The sequence below is a fragment of the Cricetulus griseus genome, chromosome 3, assembly GCF_003668045.3.
Source record: "Cricetulus griseus strain 17A/GY chromosome 3, alternate assembly CriGri-PICRH-1.0, whole genome shotgun sequence".
NCBI lineage: Eukaryota > Metazoa > Chordata > Mammalia > Rodentia > Cricetidae > Cricetulus > Cricetulus griseus.
This window is the reverse complement of record NC_048596.1, coordinates 169,988,490-170,006,335: the sequence shown is the minus strand read 5'-3', so window position 1 is coordinate 170,006,335 and position 17,846 is coordinate 169,988,490. Positions and strand designations below refer to the sequence as shown.

The 17,846-nt window shown below is 44.3% G+C and overlaps 1 protein-coding gene across 1 annotated transcript in view; it reads right to left on the bottom strand.

Moving 5' to 3' along the window:
• Gnao1 (G protein subunit alpha o1) overlaps nt 1–5,859 on the bottom strand; it is a 158,037-nt gene extending 152,178 nt beyond the window's left edge. The window contains 2 exon segments of the mRNA NM_001244055.1: nt 5,501–5,543; nt 5,742–5,859. Of these exon segments, the coding sequence (NP_001230984.1) occupies nt 5,501–5,543; nt 5,742–5,859 (161 nt within the window).
• Nucleotides 5,860–17,846: the final 11,987 nt, after the last annotated feature.

Here is a 17,846-nt window from a genome sequence, read left to right as displayed (position 1 = left end):
CTTGCCAGGTGTCTTCCAAATTAAGGTGGGCTCCTGCAATAACAGTCTAACTCAGTGACTCTCAACCTGTGGGTCATGAACCCCTTGGCAAACCTCTATCTCCAAAAAAATGTTTGCATTACAATTAATAACAGTAGCAAAATTACAGTTATTAAGTGTTATGAAAATAATTTTGTGACTGGGGGTCACAACAACATGAGGAACTGTATTAAGAGTCACAACATTAGGAAGGTTGGGAACCACTGGTCTAACTGAACATATCCTGGCACACGGGAAATCAAGACCATGCATTCACATGAACACATGTCAGAGAAGTAGGGCCTATTCTGCTGAAATCACTAGAGTTAATTGACATAGTATAGCACAAGCAGCTGAAAATCATGAATGATCTTGGGCTAACTTTAACAGATGTGGTCTCTTCAGATGCACAAAAGAATCTAGGAGCTCCAGGTTTAAAAGAAACAAGCCAGCACTGAGCACTCATCCAGCTTCCCATGCACAGAAAAGAAATTCTGGATTCCTATTTAGCCATGTCAGTCTGCATAAAGCTTCACCTACTTAATCTAATGACGGCAGCCCTTTCCACAAGCACACAGGCTCCATTTCAGAATCCACTGAGGTTCAAGAATTGCACAGCTAATTCTTGATGAGATCAGGTGAACTGCTGGCTGCTCTTCTGGCAAGAAGGTCTGCTGGTATTTACAGCTCAGTGAACAGCAAGAAGGGAGAGAGTACCATCCAGCAGCAGAGGAGAACTCATCTGCTGTTACTTGATCTGACATTCTGTTCGCACTCACACTGTCTCCAGAGAGCAAGGTGCATCTATTTGATAAACATGGAGACACAAGTGGAAAGGGATGCAAAAACAGCCAATGAAGTGATTGCAGAAACAACAAGCCAAGGATCTGGGAAAGCAGCTCTCATTGGACTGCTACCTGCACGAGAGGCCTTTGGGTAAGGGTAGGAAACACCCTTTTAAATAGAGGTCTGTACTTTCACAAAGTAATGGCTGCAAGTTGCTACCTCCCCCCTCTGTTAATGCCTGTCACTTACTAGATTCTGAAAGCAAACTAGCTTGATGCTGCCAACCAATGGTCTTGACACCCAGTTAGAAAGTCGAGGTCAGCTGGGAGGAGGAAACCACCATCTTTTTTGGCAGCAGATGATCTTTCAAAACCATCACCTCCCCTGACAGAGTGGTATACTAAAACCTCACTTGTAAGGGTTGGGATATTTGTATGAGCAGTGATATGTTCAATAGGCAAATCCTTAAACTTGTCTAAAAACTGCACTGAACGGGTATCCCAGAAATGAATGTGTATCTGAAATGCTTCATTTTACTCTGTCTATACAGGTGCATTCGAAGTCTACTAGCAAGCCAGGTCTTTCTGCAAACTCTACTTACTAAAAAACAAAACAAAACAAAAATCTGATCCACCAGAGAGTGTGAACTAAGCAACCCAGCAAACTGTAATGTTCAGAACAACTCCAGGCGTCATTTTACACTACCAGGTCCCAAGCATTTGTCACTCAATGTTTGAACTGGGAAGTCAGTTAAAATGGTATTATATTGATTCTATGCTTCATAAACTATAATTCTAAGATAGTCTTTATAAGGGTTCAGAAATCCAATAAAATTCATACTCTCTTTAGAAGTCTTTGTAAAAGCATCACTGATTATCAGGAAAATGATGAGGTTATATCACAGGTAAGCTCACCCCTAAAACAAGCAAAGCTTGTTTGCCACGTGGCAAAAGGAGGCACTAGGTATTCCCAGGATATGTGAAAATATATTTGCACCATCTCCATCATCACTGTTGATTTCTCAGAACTGTAATGTTTTGTATTGCATGACAGAGACCTTCCAAACACTAACTCACTAGCTCACACACCAAAGAGAAAAAAATGGAATTGAGAGGAGTAGTTGGCAGGATAGCTCAGTGGATATAGGCACTCGTCATGTAAGGTGGTGACTTGAGTTTGATCTCCAAATCCATATAAAGTTAGAAGGAAACAGTGGACTCTACAAAGTTGCCTTCTACACACACACACACACACACACACACACACACACACACACACACACACAATAAAATTATAACGATTTTAAAGACTTGAGAATTAGGTTTCTGAAAATGATGTAAGTTTCCCCTTATGACTTGTATTGAGCAGAAAAAAATCCAAAGGTCAGTCTCTGTAATGTTCTTGGCCGATGAGGGTAATAACACCCTGTTCTAAGCTGCATTTGCTGCCAGTCCTTAATGGCAACATCTCAGCTACTAGGGACACAAATTCCTATTCCTCCTCCCAATCAACATACTACAACCTGGATGAGGACACAAGCAGAGGGAATCGGCTCCTAGCTTTTCTGAAAATGCTGGTGATAAAGGATCTGATAACATCCAAATATCAATATTCTTCCTTCCAAGTCGAAGGGCTATGCTACTAGACCCCCATCCCCTTTAGAAACCACTGGTTTCTCACAGGGTGTCACCTACATCGGACTCTGCAACCATCTACTTTCATCTGCCTAGGTGGAATAACACAGCATCTGAACTAACTTACACATATGGCCTGATAGGCTTGTCACCAATCACATTGCACAGGGAAACAGGAAATTGCTTTTCTGCAAATGCTACCAAGGCTTTCTGGCCTGGCCCCACCCAGAAAGCACAATCTTCCTGGCTACAAATGACTCTCGCTCAAGTGGTGATCTCAAAACCAATCTCTGGAAGTGAGGGCTCCAAAGAATCTGTCACTGGGATACAATGACACCAATCTCAGATTTTGTGGTTAATAAAACAAGTCCTGCATCCAGCTTGGCACAAGGCCCTGATCTGACTTATTTCAAGCCAAGCTCATAGGAAAAAACTGCCATTCATGAATGCTTCGGGAGGGCAGGTCAACTGGGTCTTTTGTACAGGCAGACACCTTTCTGGTGGGCTTTCTCAGCAAACCTAGTCTACTATGGTACATTTTGGTCTTAAAAGGAAACAAAAATCAGTAACAAAAACCTCAGTTTTGACAGGCAGTTTTCACAGAAAAGGTGTTTGTGGCTGTGACGAAAGGGAGAGAAGAAATGCAGGAAAAAAAAATGCTTTGATTCCTGATTTAATTGAATCAAACATCAAGACACGTCACCCTACCCCCACCCCACAGTGCAACCCAATATAAGACATGTACGACTTTCCTCAGAAAATCTTCTATGGCCTTCCTTTAAGATTTCGTGCCCTAGGACTTAATCAGGAATTTCCATTCTAAAGTAGCACACAGATCTCCTCAGAGAGCTCAGCTTTCTTTGAATAAAAAAGGCAAGTTACCCTTTGGGGGACTCGGTACATATTTTTAAACGTCTTATTAAATCAACCTGATTTATGGGGCATATTCAGGAAAAGCAGGTAGCAAGCTGCTTTGGTGGATGCAAAGTTACTTTGCCAGCCTCTCTCACCTCCCCTACCTCCACCTCACTTTCCCTCCCCTCGCCGAGGGCTTCCGAATGTCTTCGGGCCCCTCCGAAGCCGAAGCCACTCGGCCCTCTCCGTCTAGACCCCGACTGGGCTCCGAACACTGTCGAGATCCTCCGAGCCCCGCGCCCAGACCAAGCCGAGAAGAGCCGAGCGCCGCCGAGCTCAAACCCCATCGACATTTCCAGCCTCGGCTGGGCGCTGTCCACCACTTGCAACGCCTGAAACCTCACCCCAGCTCTGGAGGCCGAGGCTTCTACAGGCTCTCAACCTGCCACAGGGGATTACAGACATGTGAAGTTTTGAAACCTGCCCCTAAGGAGAAAGAGGTGGCGCGGTTTGCATTTCCCGACCCGCGAGTGCTCCAGGCAGATGCAACATGCACCTTGTTGCAAAGAGCAATTCCCCAGGCCCCGCCTCCCCATCCATTTGGACTGCACAAGCCCCAGAGAAACCCCAGGCCAAATTACTGGTGGCTCAGAAGGGTGAGGCTAGCCGAAGGGGCCTGTGAGAAGAAAGCCCCCGGGAGCTCTCGAACGCAAATAAGAACATGCCAAGCAGTCGTGGGGAAACTGTCTGCTAGTCGCTACTCCCTACCATCATGGCGCCGCCTGGAACTCGCTTGTCATGCCTGTTACACATGCAAGAATTTTTGCTTCTTGGTTTTGAAATTGCAAGCACAATTTGTCTCCCACCCACCTCCCCTCGAAAGGGGTTTTTATTTTCCATTGTTTTCCTACGGGATGCAATTACTTCGGCTATTCTGTCAAGTTGAAAAATAATCATTTTTGTTTACTGCACAGCAACCTCTAATTAGGAGCTGTGTGTGCATGAAGGTGTCACAGCAAAGCGACATGGAATCCTCGCTAAACGATCCTAACGAACTCCTCTGTTCTGAACTGACAGGCCAACGGAAGCAGGGCCAGGAGGCCCGGAAGGCACGCACCCATTCCCTGCTGGCCACCCCTCCCTAGGCAAAGCTGCCTGTAGGCTTACTAGGAGCTGTGGAGTGGATGGGGCAAGAAGCAAGCCAGTGAGGGGGGAAGGAGGGATGAGACTCCTTATTGGGGAAATGTGGAAAGGAAGGAATATCCCATTTTGTTTTAATTTTCAACCATCACTCAAATCCACCCCCAGTTAATTAGGAGGGGAAACTGATATCTAAGGCAGAAGGGGGCGGTGGCAAGTAGGGCCTGAAATCCGCATTGGAGGTAGACTACAGGGAACCCGGCCTAAGCAGAGTGCAAACAGATATAACGATAAAGGCTACAGAGTTGACAGGAAACTGCTAGTGTCAGGAGAGCAAAGGCTGAAGGGCCAGGGAGGAGAGGGGCTGGAGGGCAGATGAGGCTTGCTGCTTTCATTCAGCTCCACAGACAGCGTTCCCCTTCCACCTCTGCCTTGGATAAAGCTGTGTCTGTCACATCCGCTTGGAAACCCACCCTTTTACCCCGATGCACGCCCCCCTCCCCTAACCCCTGCTCTCGTTAGGGGCGGCGGGGGGGGGGGTCGAAGCCACAGCCTCCAGGAATTCAGCACCAAACTCATGAACAGCAAACACTTGATCTTCCACCCCAATCTGCTAGGGCTGGGTCCCCTCCATGTTTTTAGTCAAGTTCAAAATCACTGCCCCAAGGGAAGCAGGGGGAAGGGGGATTGAGGGGTGGGGTGGAGGGAGGAGGAGAAATAGAATGAGGCAGAGACAGAAATGGAGGCAGCGAAACACATGAAATACTCCACGAGCAAGAGTTATGATCATAATCACGCCAATAGTGTGATGCTCTGATCAATATGGCGGACACTGTCATTCATACAACTACAGGCGCTCCCTTTCCCTCCCCCGAAACACCCACCCTAGGAGTTGGGGTGGGGGACCCAGAACCAACGTAGGGAGTGGGGGAGGGGGAGGCAAAACCAGGTCTCTGTGTGTGCACGAATTAAAAACCAGACCTGAAGAGCAATGTGGGTGAGCAAGATAATAAAAACGGTATAAAATTATTAATAAAAGTACAAATCCCAATGCCATAGGGACTTACTTCATCTGCTTCACAATGGTGCTTTTTCCTGATTCTCCAGCCCCTGTTGGGACACAGAGAGGGGGGAAAAACTGGTGAGTGTCAGCTCAGAGGAATGGGAAGGGGGCTTCAAAGCATGCGAGGGGTGGGCGATCCTGGGCACACAGTGGTGCCAACTCCGGGACCAGGTCTCCCGTGGCGCTACTCGGGTGGGGAACTGCGGCCGGGGTCGAGGGGTGGGGGTGGCTACCGAGGTCCTTACCCAGCAGGAGTAATTTCACGTCTTTGGCGGCGCTGATGCCATCTTCTTTGAGGTTTTTCTCAATCGCCTTGCTCCGCTCGAGGGCGGCTCTCTCCTCTGCGCTCAGAGTACATCCCATGGTGGCCCCTTCCCTGCCACAGCCCGCACGACTCGGCTGGCACGACTCCCCGGGTCGGCGCGCCCCCCACCCCCCCACAGAGCAGAGCCTGGGCTCAAAGGGGAGAAAATCACGGTATCTTCTCCTGGGCTGGGAACAAAATTGTCGAGAGACCAGAACCCCCCAAAAATGACAGCCTCTATCAAGATTCCAGCGGCGATAACCAGCGGCGGCTGGCCGGGGTCTGGGGGTGTCGAGGTGAGGGTGGCCGGGGTCTGGGGCTCCGGAGCCGAGGGAGGAGGCGCCCGCGGGCCCTGGAGGCGCGGGCTGCAGGCACTGAGGCTAGTGCACGACCCAAAATAAATAAAATAGGAGTAGAGGCTGGATCCGCAGCCGGAGCCGGCGGAGGGTGGGGTGGGGGGCAGGGTGGGTCCTTCTGCCGCGGCTGCCGGAGGCGGAGGAGGAGGAGGCGGAGGCGGAGAAGGTGGAGGCGGCGGCGGCGCGGGGTGTGGAGGGAGTGAGTTAGGGGGTGCCGCTAGTGCATGTGCATCGCCGCTCCTCGGCCGTCGGTGCGTCCGCGGCGCCTTCTCCGACCCCGGCGCGCGGGGCAGGGCTGGGAAGGGGGTCGGGCCGGGGGATGCAGATCTCTAGCGGGAGGCGGCGTCGCCGGGGCCCAGAGCTCGCATCGCTCGGCGGAGCAGAGAGGAGACCGGGAGAGCGCGAGGGAGCCGCGGCCAGCGGGGAGCGCGAGAAGAGGCGGGCAGGGAGGGCAGGGCACGCGCGCGCGCCGGGGCGGGAGGGGAGGGGGCGAGGCGAGCGCAGCGCGGGAGTGCGCCAGCTCCTGCGCAGCGCTCCGCCAGCCGCCCGCTGACGTCAGCAGGGCCGCGCGCCGGGCCCGGGGGACGGCGCGGGCGGGGGCGGAGCGCATGCCCGCGGGCCGCGTCAGCCAGCGGAGAGCGCGCGCGCGCGCGAGGCGCGGCCGGCTCTCGGGGCCCCCCTCCCCCGCGGCTCCGGGTGCGTGCCGGCCGGGGAAGGCGGGGCCTGGGCCGGGCGCGCGGCTGCGCCCCACCCGCCCCACCCCAGCCGGTCTCGCGCGCCTGGCCCGCCTCCTGTCAACCGGAGCGCGGCGGTCAGGTGGCCCCCAGCCAGTGGCCCGTGCCTCCTGCTTCCCGGTCTCTCGGGCTCTGGCGTCGTGTCTCCCGCAGCTCGCCTTTCCGATTGTTCTCCTGCGGCCGGAGACACAGCCCCCTAGCCGAGCTCTAGCGCCTCAGCAGATGTGAAGAGGCAGCGGGTCCGAATAAACCCGCGCACGCCATAATACAGCGCTGGGGCCCAGGGACAGACTCGGGTCTTTTGCTTCCCGGGTCCGCGTTTATTGAGCATCTAGTGTATAGAGAGAGGCTGAGCTCGGTGGAGAGTAACACAGCAGGCTGGGAAAGAGGCACGGCCTGATCCGCAGGAGTTTTTGCCTCTCCGGGCCAAAATGAACCTTACTGCGAGATTCCCATCACCGCTGTGGAGGCTAGAGATGGTTACCATCCTAGGATGGCTTGATGCCCAAGGCCCAGGGACACTCGTTAGTGAAAGCCTCTAGCAAATGATTGTTTCCTTTAATTTTTTTTTCTCTATGATGGCCGGTCTAGCTTGGCTCTCGAATTTTTGTATTCCCAGAAAGAACCTAAATCGGTACAGTGAATTCTTCATAGGTGTTTGATAAGAGGTTTCTTCCTCTTTCCATCTTAAAGTAACAAACTACAAGAAGAAACACACCCATGGCCATGTCTTCTCAAATAAAAAGGCAGAAACCAATAAAAAGGCTGACCCAACACTGGGGAAACCAGTAGAGAGTTGCCAAAGATCGGTCATGTTCTGGGTGGTCTCTGAGAGTTTGAAGACATTCATTCTTAGTGCACAAAATAGTTTTATAACCAGTTCCACCGGGCAGCTTCAAGGGCCTTCCTAGAGAGAGGAGCCAACAGACAAGGCTGCCCAAGGAAAAGACAGGCAAGTGGCCAGTGGAAAACATGTTTTTCCCCCCAAACAGTTGGGCATTTCTGCGACTCTGAAAGTAAACTTGTTTGCTTCAACAATGGGGAGAAAAATCCTGTTTTGAAAATGTCACCCAATAAAAATACATTTGCAATGAGGGAACAAAAGGCAATTAAGGCCCACCCAGAAAAAAATATTTTTCTCCTTCATTTTTTAAGTTTGGTGTTTCCCAGTGTGGATTTGCCTCATTCTACAGATGGCTGTCAAAAGTTATATGCAATACAATTGAAATATTTAAATTTGAGTCATAGCGTATCTATCCTAGGAAACACAAAAAGTTGTTTTATACAGCAAATAAATAATCTCCCCTCCATCTCCTTTTCTATTTATGTTGGGTGGGGTTAGTATTAAAGGGTGATTCTGATTTGGCTTCAAATCAAGTATCACTATAATGTCCTTCCAGATCCAGAACAGAGATCTCAGGTGCCCAATATTCGGCAGAGCTTACTTCCTCCAGAGGTTGCCTGGGCAGTTGTGCAGATCCATCGTGAACCAGTTATAGAGGTAAGTTTCAGTCTTACTAAGGTTCTGCCATTTCTACAAGAAGGACAGAAGGTAAATACGAAGCCATTTCACTGTGTGCTGGGGGCTGGGGGAACATGGCATTGCTCTGTTGAACCTATTTAGTGTCCTTTCAAATCCAGTGACTTTCAAGTGAAGACTGCATTCCCTTGGGGACCTTCTGGTTGTGTATGAAGCCATGCTTGACTCTAGGTGTGTGTCTTTCTATTTGCTATCAGTCCTTATATGGCAGAGGCACAAACCCATGCTTCGAGTTTTTCTTCACTCCCTTAGTACTTACTAAGAACCCACCGACTGTGTATGTAAGGCTATGTTCCAACACTATAAATGTATTTCAGATTTGCCTACCCTGTTTTCTTTTTCTTTCTTTTTTTTTCTGGGTCACTTTTCGTCTTTATGGCTGAGTTTCATAAAAGACTAATAATAATCCACTTCATCTGTATAGTGCTTTACAGCTTACGGAGCACTTTTACAAAAATTATCCCATGTGATCCTCCCACATAAACCTCAGTTAGGACTAGTGTGGGAAGCGTCATGGATGAGTGGCAAGAGCCTAGGCCAGGAAGACAGACTGATAAGAGAAACATTCTGAGATGTCCTACATTTAATTACAAAGGGCCAGGGATGTAAGAAAAGAGAGATGGTAGGGGAGGTTAACCAGTAGCAAGCTATAGGCCCTAAAGAACAAAAGATGGTTTTTATGTTCTCAAATGTACTTTGAAAGCTTCACTCAAGTCTGTTCTGGCTGCCTAGGTGCCAGTGTGTCCTTCTTGCAGCCCTAACCACTCCAGAGGCCCTGTCAGCTTCCCTAGATGTTCTCCCATCACAAAGCCTTTGCTGCTTCAGGTAATCCTACCATTGTTACCAGTAGCCAATGTAGATTCAATGTAAATAATATGTATGCAGCAATGTTTGCACTGTATAGTACTCGAGCTTTTTAGAGCTAGGGAATTAGCCATCTACCCCGGCAGTGGTTGTTGTAGAATTTGTCCCAGCACCTAGTCATTTATTTTCCTGGCTAGCATCTGTAATGGCCCAATAAACCCTTTTATTTCAGAGAGTTCTTATAAGGCCTTAGGCATTTTGGTTTAATAAGATAGAGCCTGGTGCCCCCATTTTACAGATGAACAAGATGCACCCTCACTTGGGGGCTTAAATAAATTGTTCACGGTCAGCAAATTCATTAATGAGTCAACAAATCTTTGCAATTTTGTGAACTGTTGTTGAAAATAGCGTGCTATATACACATGTAAACCGTGTTCAGATCAGAAAGCCGGAATCTCAAACCCAGTCATATTTGATTCCCCCAAAGAAAGAAAGGATGAGAAAATCTCAGTTTTCTGTAAATGATAAGTTATGAAAATTCTAACTATATTAAATTGGTCCACAATTACTGCCCATGGGAATGAAGAATTTACAGGTCTAATAGTAAGACCTAGGATTCCTAGACCACGACATATATTCGCTTTGTTTTTTTTTCATATGATTCTCAGAATTATATTTTTCCGATTTTTTAAATCAGAAAACAGTTCCTACCCCACCCTTAGTCAAATGTTTATCATACTACACAGATATTACACATCATATTTTTATCTTTAAAGGTACTTTGTATATCTTACTCCATGAAAGGAATAACTGCAAAGTCTTCTACTTCTAGAGAATAGGAATTCATAACATAAAGAAGATTACCAGTTCTCACTTATCCAGCGTAGTATTTAGGTAGGTGATCTCAAGTTTTCTTTTCTTTTTTTTTTCTGTCTCTAAAACACAATCCCCTAATTGATTTTTTTCTGACATATTTTGTGTGTGTCTCTCAGACCACCAGTGCCATGGTCCTTAAACATTATTATCTATAGAACTACCTGAGATGCTTTATATTTATATTTTAATTTCATTTCCTAGAGTTCCATTTCTGGAGTCCCTAACTCGGTATGTCTGAGGCGGTGTCTAGGGATCACTTTTAGAATCACACTTTCTACCTCAAGTGATTCCTAATATTCTTTGGGAAATTTGCTACTGGAATGTAAGCTCTTTGAAGGAAAAGGGTTTCCTTTGTATCCCCAAAGGTCATGAATAGCCTTTGTCCACCAGTTGTCATAGTATTTGTTAGCTAAAGTCACCAATGTAGGGGCAAGAGCTTAGTCAGGTTTTATGTATGTGTGTATGTATGTATGTATGCTCTTCCTGCCTCTGACATTTGGGTTTTTTCCTAAGACAAATTTGCCACTTGATTATTCTAGAAAACATTTAAGATTCAGTGAGCTAAAGATGGTAATACCATCAAGTGAAGTTCTATGACATGAAATGATACTGACATTGAACCAACAAATGAGAGATTATTGACCAACAGGTGTTTATGAGAAGACATCAGAAAAAATACTTGGCTAACTTCTGTGTCTCAAGTTGTTATTTTGTAGGGTTCATGAAAAATTAATTCTCTAATGTATAATTGTTTAAGTGCAAAAGATGACACAAGTAGAAATAGGATTTTTGTATACTTTTTAAGGGAAAGGACTTGCATGAAGAAGCAGATAAATGGTTGCATATCACTGAATTGAACTCTAAAGTTATGAAAATCCAATATATGGTCACAGTTGTTAACATTGTTTGTTGAATATACTTTGATAGTTTAGGTGCCCCCAAAAGAATGCGCTTTGTGATTTTAAATTTTTAATTGTCAATTAGGATAGCAAAGAAATCCCACAGGGATGCCTCTGGGGTGTTGGAAGAGGCAAGGACTAGTGCTTTTTTGCAAGCAAGATTGACCAAGAGCTGAATTTGACATTGAAGTTTGACCTAATATGAGGGCATTACCTAATAGCTCTGGTTTTGTGATGGAATTTCTTGGGAAATCTTTCATCGGAAACTCAGATTTTTATTTGTTGTGATGAAAATAACAAACACTCTTCAACCTACCTTGTCTGGGCTGACAGAGTGAATTTTCACGTACACATTCGCACATAGTTTATGTAATACTTACTCTGTTCTTCAGAAGACAGGGGATCTCCAGACATAAAGGCTTCTTGCATTCTCATATTTCCTGTCTCCAAGGAGCCTTTTGCACACATGCAACTCAAACACATTTCACATACTAGTTCATTAGTCTTCTGTAACCTTCAAGGACCAAAGCCTTATTTATTACCACAATGTTCTTTGCAAGGAGAACTGTTTTATAAAGAATGTTTTCTTCTTTTTATAATTTTTAAAGAGTTATTTTTATGTGCATAAGTGTTTGCCTGTATGTATATACAGGGACCATGTGTGTGCCTGGTGCCCACTAAAGTCAAAAGAGGGTATCAGATTCCCCTGGAACTGGAGTTACAGATGGTTGTGAGGTACTGTGTGGATGCTGGAAAGTGACCCAAGGTCCTCTGAAAGAGCAGTAAGTGTCCTAACCACAGAGCCAGCTTTCCAGCCCAAACAGAGCTGTTTATGTTTGTTCCTACAAAAAGTATGTGGATTTTTATCTGACCAGTTTGCCTGATCTGTACCATCTGGGACTGGAGAGAGTAGAGGCTGCTAAGTAGCTGAAACTTACTTAGTGGATTGAAGGTGATTGTCTAGACTAAGCATGTTTAATTTTGTTTGGGTGCTCCAAAGCATGTGTGGTTTGGGGTGTTCGGTAAGTCTGTCAAGTACTAAGAACACAAGTTCCACTGAGGCAGTCATTTCTTAGTTGACATTTAGACATGTGTCTCTTTCCCCAAAGGCCTACAAAATCCTGGTCCGTATGACAGAGAAGAACATTTTTATGAAATTCCTGTGCGTCCGATGAAAAACAAATATAAGACTTAGAGAGGACAATTCAGATCAACACAATTGTAAACAGACCCCTATCCTCAAGGCGTTTGGCTGTAGTAATTTAGAACTTGATGTAAAAGGAATTTGTACTGACCTTCTAAGTAAGCTATTCTTTCAGTCTGCCAACTTTCTCCCTGGTTACTGTAGACTTTGGAGAGGGACAAGAGAAGAGAGAACTCTGAGTTAATGACATGCAAAATAATGAAAGACAGAACTGTTTTTAATGACCAACCAGAGGACATATACAAGTCTTTTTTTGTTCATTTGTTTTTGTTGTTGTTTGTTTATTTTTCAAGACAGGGTTTCTCTATGTAGTCCTGACTCTCCTAGAACTCTCTTTGTAGACCAGGCTGGCCTCAAACTCAGGGATCTGTCAGGGATTAAAGGTGTGCACCACCACCACCTGATATATATATAAAAGTCTCAATCAAAGCATCCGATGTAATGGCTTAATGGTGGTTCCGAAGTTGGTGGGGTAATGTGCAATGACACGCTTTAAAAAAGTCAGTAGTAGGAGAGGTGGGAGTGATTGGAACAGTGATCCAAAAAGGAAAGCGTTAGGGACCAGCCAATTTGACCATCCTTTCTTTGCTTCTAATTATCTCTGCCTCTGTTTGAGAAGGGAGAAATACCAATCATTTTCATTCAGAAGAGGAGACAACTTTTGTGCCCCCATCTTTTCTACTTATATAGTTGGTTTTATCCTTTCATAAATATTTCCTCTATAATCATTTTCATTTTTTAATACATGAATTTATTTAATGTTTATTGGAGCAGACCATGTGTCAGGCGTTGTTAGATGCCAGGAACATCCTGGTACACGTAGCCTCTGGTTTTGAACTGCAACAATCTTTTGCATTAATTGATTTGATCCTCATACCTGTTTTTTTAGAATTTTCATTTTATGCATAATGAAATTAAGATTGGAGAAGTCCAAGTGGTTTAGCGCAGATCACCCAGCTTATCCAATAGATGGTTGGGATATACACCCTTATTTTCTGTACTCCATGACAGTGGACTTCCTGCAGCATTTGCTACTTATTTAGATCAATTTGCTACTTCTAATTTACTATTTTAAAATATTTTTGGCAATGTTTTGCTCTCTTGCCCAGGCTGTCCTTGAACTCAATATCATCCTGTCTCTACTTCTCAAGCACTGTGATTACTGGCATGTGACACCATGTCCAGTTTCTAAATTAGTTTTCTGAATAGAACTAAGACTGACTATTTTATTCACAGTTTAGTGAGTTCTTATAGTAATCTTTCCCTTCCTTTGTCAGACGTTATTGAATGTCATGAATGAACCTTTTTGTTGTTTAGTTTTTGAGACAGTGAGTCTTCTATCCCAGATTAACCTCATGTTCCAGACAGTCCTCTTGCATCCACCTCTCCAGCTGAGATTTTAAGCTGGAGCTGCCATAAGTAAAATCCAAGAAATTAATGGTCCTATGGTATTTATTACACCAAATCATTTCCAGGTCTTAAAAAGATTAGATTACCTTTATAATGTGAATTTATTAGAACATTATACATATTTTGTGGCACCTTCCCCCTGAAAGTACCAACCTGAGAGCAGGAGTTCAGAAATCAGGAGAACAGAGTTCGGGAGTATGGAGATTGAGAGTACAGAGATGGAGGGACAGAGATCCGGAATACAGAGATTGGGAGTCCATGTTGTTTAATTTAGGCAAAAGGTTGATAAACTTCATCCCTGATAAGTCTGAATAAATAAATGAATGCATAGAATGAAGAGATAGGACTAAAAGTTTTTATGCAGCTAACACTGGGAGATTTAATTCACACTCCAGGCTTCAATTTCCTCAACTAAAGTGGATTTTAGGTATTTCTGTCATCTACACCTATATTTCTAAATCTGAGTTGAGCAGACAAACAGTTGGGAACCAGAGAAGAGACTACAGCAGTCAGAGCTACAGTGAGTAGGAGCCCCTTCCAGGGCAAAGTAAGAGTGTTACAAATCTGTTACTCAGTCATTGATCTGGGTATTTCTGTTCTGCTGTCAAACCCTTTTACTTTCTTCCCGTTAAATCATGTCTGACTCTTTCTTACATCAATAACATTTGCTTTAGAAATATAACACCTAGGTGAACATGGCAGGCCAATATTGTGAGAAGACTGTGGTTTGAATTTGATTTTCCGACTTGGAAGTGATGCTACTTCTAGAATGCTGAGGGTTTTTTGTTTGTTTGTTTCTATCATGAAAGATTTTTCTCCAGATTGCAGTTGTAACCCTTTTGTTGAAGTAGGCAGATAACAGCCAATAATTACTACCCAATTGATTCTGACAGAATTTCCTTATGAGTGAGTAAGTGAGTATTATCCTTGGGGGCTGAAAGGATAGCTGAAGGAGTTGTAGATCCAGAAGTGCACACATATGCAAGAAACTAAGAGGGCAAACAAGTTTAAGGAAGGGTTTGCCATTAGCAGCCTCAGATTTTCCTTGGCACTGGCCATCACTGTTCCATTATGTCTTGTTCCTTCCCTAGTTGCTGAAAGGGAATGGAAGGATTCAGCATGATGCTTCCACAGTAGAGACACCAGTGCTTTGAGTATGAAGGAACAAAGATTTAAGGGTTGAAAATGGTGGCCAGAAACTTAAGTTTTCAGGAATCCTATAATATATAGGATATAATATAATATATATGATATTTAGGTACCATGTAATTTATATTAGAATACTGGAACTCCAATCCAAGAACTTAGTGTGAACAATGATAATGAGCTTGGCACCATGACGCATCCCTGTAATCTCAGCACTTGGAAAGCTGCAAGCGGAAGGGTCCCAAGTTTGAGGCCAACCTAGACACTACATAGGAGGTTCCTGTCTCTAAAAAACAAAACAAAACAAAAAACCCAAAACAAAAATGCACTGTATTAAATATGTAAGATCTTATCTACCTGGGTTTGATTACAAAAACTAATGAAGTATTCTCTAAATAGAAAAAAGCAAACAAAACAAACAATGACAACAGTAACAACTCACTTCACATCAAAATGAATATACATCTACAGGTTTAAGTTAGAATCAATGTTTACTGTACACATGAAAAAGTTCTTATTTCACTACAAAAGAAATCTGCTACTGTAAAGAAAAGCATAACCACACAGAAAACATGTGTGTTCTCTACTCTATGGTGACTAAGCATTGGCATTTCAGAATTCCTTAGGGGCAAAGACAGTCTGCTATTGAATGTAGATCCAGCTGCACTCTGCCCTCCTCAGAGAGCTATTTAGGAATCAGCTTTTTCACAGCTAGCTAGCATCATCAGAACCATTGAGATAAACCAGCATCATGAGAGTATGCTGAGGCTCACACCTGAAACAGAATTCAGATAGTGGGTGGGAAATGAAGTCACACTGAGTGTTTCCTGTCCTTTCAACTGGGCAAGTTAGCTCCCTAGGGCAAGGTAATCCTTGTTACAGATTCTGGATTAACACAGGTGCCAATGTTACCTTACTGGGAGCTGGGTATTGTCATATTTATTTTAATGTATTTTAGCTTTGTTCCAGGATACATGTAAGTTCTTGGGAAATAGTTTGGTCACTTGTTTGTGAAGATTGTCTGTTAGGCAGGGTCAACAGAACATTTCATTTTGTGCTGACTATTCCTGCTACAGAGGCAAGCCCTGTAGGAACGAGGAAAATCCAAATGTTTGCTTGGTTTCTGGGCATCAAATCAATCTGGGCTGGTCCGTCAGTATCACCCACTTTTAGGTTCTCTATATCTGCTTCTGACCCTGCGTTGGGATTATAGATTTACCTTGATCTCTTCAACCTACTTAGTGAACTCTGTGTGACTAGATCTTCTCTACAAGCTGCCATATCTCAATGTCCATCATCTGTTTATCTAGTACTTTGCCTGTTGTCAATGCCCTATTCCTAACACATCTCTAAGTTTGGGTTTTCACATGTTGATGTTGTGGGACCTTCATTCTGGCCTCCTAACAACTTCTTGCCTATTCACTCTTCTGTGTGGAACAACCAGAAAAAAATCAGAGGAAATATATGAAGTAACCCTACTCAAGACCTTAGATTCCAGGTGATGGGTGACAGGGATTCCTGAGGGAAGGGATGAGTGGTCCCATGCTGGCCACAGTGTACTATCTTGAGACAGGTTTTAGGTTGTGGTGCAGTACGGTGGGACCTAGATGGAAGGTAACAGACTTCCCAAGTTGGCATCTGGAATTAGAGTTCCCAAGAACACTAAAGAAGACAGTTGCACAGAGAGAATGGCTGCTGTATGCTGTAAACAATATCCTATTATTTACAGCAAGAACTATGGCATCCTTGGGTTGTGCTATACCATGAAAACAAGTATTTGTCGACATGCAAAAGCAAGAAAACTGATTAAACTGGAAACATATAAGTAGGCAGTAGAGTGCATTCCTGGCATCTGTAAGACCCCATCATCCTGGGGCTAATTTCTATCACCAGAAAGGGAAAACAATCATCAAAAAAGATTAGAAGGAGCAGTGCCAGCTCTCTAAACTCCAGTGATGATACTTGTCCTTCCTAGTCAGACTGGAATGTCTCATATTCATGGCCTAGCAGAAGACTTGAGGGGCTTGCCTCTGTAGCAGGAATAGTCAGCACAAAATGAAATGTTCTGTTGACCCTGCCTAACAGACAATCTTCACAAACAAGTGACCAAACTATTTCCCAAGAACTTACATGTATCCTGGAACAAAGCTAAAATACATTAAAATAAATATGACAATACCCAGCTCCCAGTAAGGTAACATTGGCACTGTCTAGCATCCAAACAAATGGAGAAAATCTGACTCATCTTGGATATTTGTTAACCAAAACCAAATCAGAACCAATGTAAATATTAGAGTCAGGGTTAAAAACATTAAAAGTTATTCTAACTTGACTTTATCCATGAGTTTAGACTTATCTATTGTTTTGTTTTGTTTTGTTTTTTTGAGACAGAGTCCCTCTGTGTAGTCCCAGCTGTCCTGAAACTCACTTTGTAGACCAGACTGGCCTCTGACTCACAGAGATATAACTGCCTCTGCCTCCCATGTGTTGGGATCAAAGGCATGTGCCATGACAACCCAGCTAGCAATGTTTGTTTTTTTATTTTAAACTTATTTTTACTATATTCATTTATTTATTTATTTTGTGTTTTTGTAAAAGGGTGTCTCTATTTAGTTCTAGCTGTCCTGAAAATCAATATGGAGACCAAGATGTCCTTGAACTCTCAGATCCTCCTGCCTCTGTCTCCTGAATGCTGAGATTAAAGGTTTGTGACACCATGTTCTGCACAAATGTGCTTTTTTTAAAGACACAAATCAGTCTTCTAGACATTAAAACTTCCATGCCTCCAATGAAAATACAACATGCAAGATCAATAGCAAATTTAATGTTAAAAAGAAAATAATGAATTTGGTGGCAGAAACTTCAAAAGAAGCACACATTTGGGAATGGGAAAAATTAAAAGTAGGGAGATATAGAACTGGGTAGATGGTTCAGCCAGTAAAATTGTGCCATGCAAGCATGAGGATATGAATTTGGATCCCTAGAACCCACATACGACAGATATAATAATCCTAGGGCTTCAGTGGTAAGATGGGAAGCAGAGACTGGAGACTTCTGGGATGACCAGCTAACCTGGT